Genomic DNA, 9,342 nt, shown 5'->3' with positions numbered 1-9,342 from the left:
GCCAAAACACAAGGGGAAAACAGAATCACAAGAAAAAAGGAGAAATAAACAGGACACTCACCATCAGCCGGGCTGCCACCACAACAGATAACTGAATATATTTGTATTGTGGCTACATTAACTAGCAGCTGTTCCATGGTTTTTATGGTATGTAGTCAGTATTGGTCTAGTTATATTATACTCCCTCTCTCTGACCCTCTCCCTCTTCGAGTTTTCATGATCTCCCCTCTCCAGTCTATTCTCCATCTTCTGTCACCCTCTTTCAGCCACACTAATAAGTACATTCTGTTTTCAAAAGGCATTAGAAATAAGCATTTAAGTGCTTTATTTAAAAAAAAAAAATAGGGGGAGCATGCCCCCGAACCCCCCTGGCATTTCAGTGTCCCAATCCCAGGGAAGCATGACAATAATTAAACTAAAGGCAAGAAGTTTTTTTTTTGTTGTTGTCTGGAAGCACTGCATGAACACAAAGCACCACAAATCTTTAACCAAAGGCAGATGGTGTTTTTTTTTTTTTTTTTAATTTGTACAATGATGATAGAAATAAATAATAAAAAGCTGTTCATATGGTCACATCACTTTGAGTTTAAACTCTACCATATCTCATGTCTTTGGTGGTCACATCATACCATAAAATGTGACACAACAGCATTTCCACAGTTAAGCACTTCAAAAAAAAACAAAACATGAAACGCCACTTTGGCATGAAAGAAAATTGCAAAGGAGGCAATGACACACAGGATTGATGAGCTGCTGTAATCTGATGCGTAAACAACAGAATAGAGTTATGACCGACCAGTCTGATATGTGTAGAGGGGTGTGTGGTTATTTTCAGTTAGAGGCTACAGATTTAGCAACATCATTTCCGCCTGTAGATGGCTGCAGGGATTTAATTAACTGCAGGGAAAGGTTTTCATACTCTATAAAACAGTTTTGGACAACAGATACGGTAAAAATCACTCATTAATTTATAGAGAAATGCACTGATTCACCGGTGTTCCTGATTTAATCACATTATATGTTCATTTTTGGTGCATTGCTGGGCATTTGCTCTAAGTACTCCACGTACTCTTGTTGACCAAAGGGAAAGTGATGTGTCATACACAGACGTGGTTCTGAAACATCCATTCTCAGCGCAAAGTCTGGAGACTCACTTTGCGCTTCCTCATTGGATGATATGCCCTACCTGTCTGCACTTTTCCTCCCATCTGTGCTTCTTCCTGTGTACCGCGAGCACTAAAAAAAAACCACACAGACAGGCACGGGTGAGTGAATTTCAAGGTCAGGAAAATTATGAAATAATGATCGCAGCGCTGCTTGCGCTGGTTGTTGCGCCACCATGAAAATAGGTCACAGTCTCAACAAAGGTAATATTTGTTGTATTATAAAAGGCGTCAGTGCTTGAAGTCGAGGAAAAAGGTGCCACTCCTCCCCATTCACATGTTGCCGTGTGTATCGGCTATTAAATTCCAGTTACAGCAGTTTCATTTTTGTGTGATGTCTTTATTCATTAAATCCTTGTACATGAAAAATGGTCTACATTGTGATTAGTCTCTAATGTTTTAATGCTAAGTACTAACTTGTCAATAATCATAACCATTCATGCATAATGAGATCAACATTTCGAAAGCTTGCTGTAGCGTGTCCGCCTTTTGACATCCGCCCCATACAGGCTGTGATTGGCCGGTTCACGAAAAGTGACACTGACGAGCGACTTTATGAAAAGATGAACATGTGTGAACAAAAGGCACCTGATGTTCTCCCTGCTCTGTCTCCGCTCACAGAGATTAGCAGGCTGGCGAGAATGTAGAATGAAAATTTAGTTCAACAAACATGACAGGCAGGCATAATCAAAGTGATTTTGTGTTCAGTGATGTGTTGCATCCCAGAGGAGAGAGTTTGCTCATCATACAGGTAGGTTACAGTGGTTGGTCTCTAGAGACACACTCTGTAATTGTTTCATCACAACAACTTATCATCATGTTGTGTGCGCATAGTGTCTGATTCTGTGTGTACCCATGTCTGATGAGTGTGCATAAGCTTAAATTTCAGAATAGTGTGAGGTGTCATTCTGTAGATACGATGGGATCTCTTGGGGGCTTTATTCAACCCCATCTCCATCCATTTCTCTCACACACTCTGCCTCAGTATCTGTGATCACAATGAGTCTGTGTTTTGTCTCAGCTCATGTTCCTGATAACAGCTAATGAGGAATTACAGTGATAGTCTCCCTGCTTGCCCCTCTGAAATGATTCAATGAATTAGTAATGAAATTCTGACACAAAGCAAAAGGGGGTTTGAGCATAGTGGGGGTGGACCTCACCTAGGATAAAGAGAAACCTTCCCCTATTTCAATAAACATGTCTGTGTCAATATGTAGTGGAATAGAAGTATGAAGATGTATAAAATAATACTCAAGTACCTCAAATTTACATCCCACCACTGGTGTGTAAGAGACATGTTTATGGATTAAACTGTGTGTAGATAAAATGTAGCCAATTTGGACCCTCTTCCCCCACATGATTATCATCTCTACGTAAAGCTTTAATCCGCTTTGACCTAATAAGAACATGCAGAAGCTTGACTCAGGAGCTCAGATTATTTGCAACTCAAATCATGACAGCACACCACTCATGTCTCAACAATCTCATTTTCCCGCTTCTTTTCTGTCATGAAACAGGTAACCATTTGAATTTGTCAGTAATGAACACCAGGGCACTTTATAACCAGCAGTGATTGGGGGACCATTTGCTGCATGGATTCAATTAAGCATCATCAGTGGTTGGCATGCCAATGTTGGCTAGAGCAGAGCTGAAACGCATGGGAGTTATGTAAGATCAAGTTTGACTGTGTCCAGATTGTAGCTGCCATAATCTGCACAGAAATAACAACTGCAAGAGGGAATATGCTTTACTGATTCTAATGGAAAGTGTGGAATTTTGCAAAATATCCTTTCATGCTGAGAGTCGAACAAGGAGCTTAATAGCTCTCAAATCTGTCCACATCTTTGTGTTTGCTTAGCATAGAGACTGGAGGCTGGGGCTAACAGCTAGCCTGGCTCAGTAACCCTCCAAGAAAAACCTTCCATCAAAAAATCCCATTAAAAAACCACAGCTTTTTATTACACTTCTTGTATTTGTATGGATTAAACAACAAAATATATAATGTGCTAATTAAGGAGATAGGCTAGATTTCAGTTTTTATGCTAAGCTAAGATAAACTTCTCCTGGATGGAGCTTTATATTTAATGGAGAGATATGAGAGTGGCGTTGTTCTTCTGACTAGCACTCTGCAAGAAAACAAGTAAACGTGTTTCCCAAAATGTCAAACTGTCCCTTTAAGGTTACTTAAAGAGATATTTCTGTGTAATTTGACACTATAAAAGTTGAATACAAGATAGCGATGCCCTCTGTGAAAAGTCTTGCCCTAGAATATCTATGCCTTTGTCCACTGACTCACTGATAGCTGAGGTGTTTGAAATGGAGCGTGCAGTGAACACAGTCAAGCTCCCACTGGTTCGGCAGATTGGTGCAAGCTGAAAGATCAGATAGCCATATGGTGGACCTGATGCTATATTCGTCTTTCTCCGTCTCTTCCCTCCAACACAGAGCAAACTGTCAGATGATGAGTCAGGCTCCTCTTCCATGGGAGGGACATCAAAGGAAACTCAGCTTCAGACTGAATATTCTCTATATGCAAATGCACAGCTGACCAAAACAAAACAGATTAGCACGGGTGGTATTTCAAAAGCGTGTGCTACTCAAATCACTGGCTCATGCATTCACACAATATAATGAAGCTCATGTTTGGTGGGGCAGTGTTGAGTGGGCTGGTTCAAGGCAGCAGAATCAGGTTTTCTTATAAGCTTTACTATACTATATCTAATAGTACAACTTTGCCTCTGAACTGCAGGATCAGCTATTACGTAAGAATATGATTGCTGATACACTCATCTCTGAACTGCTGACAAGGCTGGAAGGATCAACCAGTGCAACCAATTACTGAATTTTGTGGTCAGTGCACAAAAAAGGTGCAAGGGGCAGAAACATTAGTAGAGGTGAGAATGCATATATGTTAGGGGTGGAATCACCAGATGCCCCACGATACAATATTATCATGATACTTATGTCATGATACGATATTATTGCGATTTTAAAAATATTGCGATTGCGTATTGCAATTTATTACCTTCTTTCCAACTTCAAATTGTGTCCCCAAAGGAAAACTCTTTTTCTTGTGGACTGAAAAAGCAATTGTCATGTACAAATTACATAATAACTTATACAGTTTATATAATAAAAGATCAATACGTGATCTCCATGTATCGATACAATATTGCCACGGAAAATATATAACAGGTGTGTAAGTGTGATAGCAGACATTGCTGTGGGTCTTTCTGGTTGGTGTCTTGGGCTTTAAATGGCACCTTTCCACTTCACTTAGAATTTTATTCTGATGTATTACTATTTAGTTTTACCTCTTTGGAAGTTTAAACCTTACATTATTCTGAGCACGTTTAGGACCTTTCATCCATATTGACTCAAAACTTGAGCTAAACAGTTAATTCTTCACCTTAGAAATGACAGTTGAGGGTCCTTTGAGTCTGTCTTTTAAGCCATCATGGAAGAGAAACCCCTTACGTGCTCAGAATAATAGAAAAAAAATCCTTTAACCCAATCACATTCACCCATTTTCCTGCAGTCATCAAACTTAAGTTTCTGCAGTGGTAGTTACTGAAAACACCACTGGGGATGGGTGTATTGGATTCTGTGATTGTGAACGACAAATGAAAAGATGGGTTGATGTTGGAAACCCCACATGTACCCAGATGGCCTTTTTGTATCTGTGGGCTATTTCAGTGGCTGCAACTATAAACAATTTTATGCCATCTGCTTAGTGATGGATTTGAGTCCATCTGTCTAATCAAGCATCTCTAGAAGCTTGTTCCTGGTTTGCACAACGGGTGAGAAATGATAATCAGCAGCCATAGGTTCATATATATGTAAATTGAAATATGTAGTGTATAGATTTTGAGTTAAATGCTATCCCAACAAGAGCCCACATCCTATCCTTCATATGGATTATTTCATTCAGCATGTGGTGGGCCACACTGTGCTTATTTATACGCTGCCGGAGAGGGGCTATTCCCTTTTGCAGTGCTACACCATGGAATATTAGATTTAATGTAAACCCTTTTACGCTCCTCTCAAATTGGAAGCAGGGGGAAGTTTTTAAGAATTTCCCATTCTGTATATGTCACAGATTTGAGCAGGTTGGAGAACCCAAACACAGGACACTGAGCAGGTCAAGTTCAGTGTAAGAAAATACAAAATCCACAAAAAACAGAGAAACAGGAAGAGACAGAGCTAGGCAGACTGCAGACTGCAGTCTGCAGACTACACACTACACACTACACACTACACACTACACTGCAATGACCAGACAGAGACTGAACAGAAACAGCAAACATTTAACACCAGGGACTAACGAGTAGGTGGGAGAAACACAGGTGAGAGGAATCAGGACTAACAAGACAGGCAGGCAGAGAGACAGCAGGGGAAAACAGAGAGACAGGCAGGCAGAGAGACAGCAGGGGAAAACAGAGAGACAGGCAGGCAGGCAGATTACTAGGGGAACAGACAGAAAACATGTTACAAAATACCAGACAAGAATCTAACTTCAGACAATACCAGAAACCCATGTAAACAGACAAACACCGACCAACTATAACACAGGGATCATAACAGACAAAACCTAAACGAGAACACAGAACTAGAACACAGAATATATAATAAAAACTAAAATAATGCAGACAAAGAACTAGAAGTAAATACTAAGACATGAACTAAGGCACAGGACTAGGAAAAAAGACATGGAACCAAAACACAGACTAAATAACAGATACTGAACTGACCAAACAAAAAACTCAGAGAAACTCAGGACAGGATTGTAACAGTATTAAACCAAGACTATCAGCCAAGACTATCAGCCTTAACCAATAGCTGCCAGTGTCTAAACATAACCAGGAAAAAGTTTCATAATGGTAGTCACTTTAAGTGGATATTGTAGATGAGTTCTTTTACATGTCACAGATACTGTTAATATCAGACTTGCCAGATACATTAATTAACAATATTTCCTCATTATGTTAATAGAAAACGTAATCCGGCCTTCAAAATGTGCTGTTGCAAATGAGTTGTGTATACATGTCTGGTTATCTAGGCTTCACTTTAGGTAATTTTTAAAGGAAAAAACAGATCTAAAATTCCAGGACTTGGGACAGGAAGTTAGGTGGGTGGGTGTTTACCAAGTGGGAGGGGTCTACCAAAAAAGCACTAGTAGTCGCATCATGGACATTGTAGAAACAAGCTTTTTGGACCTTGACCCATAACAGGGAATAGTCATGACAGATTGAACATCTTTTTGTAGTCTCTTTTGAGTCCCACACTCTCTTTTTTCTGTTTCCCATGAGACACTTGTTTAATTCACTACAAAATACTAAACAAAAAATGCAGCCATCAGTGATGTACAACTGAAGATAAACACAAATATACTCCGAATTACTTATGACACTGTTTTGCCCATCAATACTGCAAAAGGAGTTGTGACTGAATCACTGTTTAGAAATCTGGCACACTATATATGGCATTTCTCTACCTATTCTTCACTGGGGAAAAACCCCATTATACTCAACTATTGATGTGCGAGGCGTGAACTACAATTACTGCATGCATAGCTCAGGTTCGCAAGAGGATTCCGACGATGGGTGATACATAACTGAATGCTATTAATCTACTTGAGTTAAGCACTTGAAAATCCATGTATCTGCACTTCAGTAATTCAGTGAGGTGTCACCCTGTTGGCTGGAGTCTTTCTTTAGTTATCTTTTCAAACGGGATTGTCCCTGTATAATATGCCTGAGTTCTCTTCTCTTTACCTGTACCCCACAAATCATCCAACCAGCCCTTTCACAGCACCATCATGCAGCCTAGTCCGTGACATACATGACATACATGTCACGGACTAGATGGCAAGACAGTTACATCCAATACATGCGCACACACACACCCATACTCACAGACACACACACACACACAGGTGGCTGGCTAACAAGACAGTTTGACGTGTGTGAGCAGGTTTTGCTGACCAGTGGGGGATTCTCACTGACGTTAGGAGAAATCCCACAGTCATTTAACTCTTGGCCTGGCTGTTTTCACACCAGCTCTCTATAGACTACTTAACACAAGCTGGCCTGTCAGAAGGGAGAGAGCGGGTGTGAGAAGGAGAGAGTGTGTCTGAGGATACCTCTGCATATGTCTATGTACATGTGCATAGGTCTGCATTTACCTCAAGTACATTTGTGCTTCTGTGGCTGAGGGTAAAGAGGAGTTTAAATCGTTGAAAAATCCCTCATGAGACTTTCTGATATGTGTGAAAGTCTCACGCACTGTGTTTATGTTTGTGGAGGTGAGATTCTTTGGGAGGTGTGGGTTAGGGGTTAAGACAAACAGATAATAAGAAATAGAACTGAAAAAAAGTAATTGATAAACAATTTGTTCAGAAAAAAATGTATATCAAAAGCAATGAGCAAATGGCCAAATATTAGTGCGCAGTGAAATTGTTTTTATTAATTTCTTCAAGTTTTAGTGCCGACCAGCCATGTTTTCCAAATATAATTTGTCTTTTCATTTTCAACACAAATTGCCTAATAAATTGAGCAAATTAACTATTACTAGAAAACTGTTTCCAAATCTGTTTTGGTATATAAGAATTTGTTTTCCCACAGGAAGGAGTTGCCTAGCGTTCCAACTCTAACAATAGAATCTAATAGTTACAACAGTGTAGTTCAGTGACCTCTTTTTGGCTATCAAGAAAAAGTCTGTATACAGTATGTTGGTGGAAATGGTTATTCTTTGTGGGGTAACTTGTCATCTTCGTGGTTCTTTTCCTAATTTCAGTCTACAACACTTTATAAATGCACTAAATGGCGCATATTATTATATTATAATGTTTACGTGACTATTTTCTTCATGGTTTTGGTTATTGGCCTCAATGGTAGATGCATTTAAAGTTCATTAGAGAATTACATACATATATTTAAGGGTTCATGTACATGTGTTTTTCTGCATCTGCTGTTGCATAGCGATTGCTGTGGGAATTGTGGTGTATCGGTGTGTGTGTGAGTGTGTGTGTGTGTAAACGTGTCAAATGTTTTTCTGATGAATTCTGGTCGACTTTGATTGCCAGGGCTACATGCCAATGTGCCTGGGTACATTACACAGTACTCAAACAGTCTGGACCAGAAAAAGCAAAGGGGACAAGACTTTTATATGTGTGTCTGCCTGTATGGTGTGTGTGTGTGTGTGTGTGTGTGTCTGTGTGTGCAAGATCATTGACAGGTTGAGTTTTTGGAGAAAAGAGTCAAGCTCAGCTCACTGACAAGTCTAATTGATGCAATCTTTCGCTGCACCATGTCAACTAAGTTGCGCTGAGAAAAGTGGAAGGCAAATGATGTGATATATTACATTTTGGGCATTTAAGGCAGCTTTATTACAAAGAAGGAAAGAAATGAGGATAGAAAGAGGGGCTAGGCCAATAGAAATGTAGGGTGTACAAAAAAATATATATATATATATATTTTATATATATTATATATATATATAAAATATATATATATATAATATATATATTATATATATATATATATATATATAAAATGTGTGTGTGTGTGTGTGTGTGTGTGTATGTCGATATATATGTATATGTCTCATGTACATACATAAAAACAGAAAACAGCTAAATTGATACAACAAGACAGAAAGTCAGGGAATAGTCAGCAATAAGAGAGGGCATTGCAAAAGGGAGAGAAAAGCAAACTAGAGAAAAAGAAATAAAGACAGAGAAAGAGAAAATGTACAGAAAGAAACCATAAAAATGTAACCTTTTAGCAAAGCAACCTGCCAATTGAAACCACAGGAGGCGTGCGAGTGTTAGAATCAACAGCTGTGTACTTTAAAATTTGGTTTCACAGAAACAGAACACCAGGGGTGAGGACGGATTAGTCTGAGAAATTCACGTCTCGCTCTTCAGATTTTGATACGCTTGTCTGCCTGTTGCTGTGAGAGCTTAGTGACGCACCAAACATGTATCTCCTATTGTCAGCAGGCTCTGTAATACACTCCCCCTTACCTGGCTTTGTTACACTTTAATGAGAGGTGTAGTTTGCTTGATATCTCACTGGCTCACACTACCGATTCGGCCACTGTCGGAGTGTCTGCATTGTGATTTTCCGAGGGGAAATTAGCGCACAGTGAAGGAATGGGAATGTGGAAAGAAAACAGG

General features: G+C 39.5%; 1 protein-coding gene across 3 annotated transcripts in view; it reads right to left on the bottom strand.

Moving 5' to 3' along the window:
• Nucleotides 1–575: 575 nt before the first annotated feature.
• LOC123984629 (metabotropic glutamate receptor 8-like) overlaps nucleotides 576–9,342 on the bottom strand; it is a 185,794-nt gene continuing 177,027 nt past the window's right edge. For 2 of the 3 annotated variants that reach the window (XM_046071614.1, XM_046071617.1), the window contains one exon: nucleotides 576–1,236. In XM_046071614.1, coding sequence (XP_045927570.1) covers nucleotides 1,131–1,236 — 106 coding nt within the window. In that variant the 3' untranslated portion in view covers nucleotides 576–1,130. The remainder of the gene's footprint in view (nucleotides 1,237–9,342) is intronic. The other variant, XM_046071618.1, reaches the window with a different exon arrangement.

This window comes from Micropterus dolomieu, linkage group LG16, assembly GCF_021292245.1.
Source record: "Micropterus dolomieu isolate WLL.071019.BEF.003 ecotype Adirondacks linkage group LG16, ASM2129224v1, whole genome shotgun sequence".
NCBI lineage: Eukaryota > Metazoa > Chordata > Actinopteri > Centrarchiformes > Centrarchidae > Micropterus > Micropterus dolomieu.
This window is presented reverse-complemented; position numbering and strand designations above follow the sequence as displayed.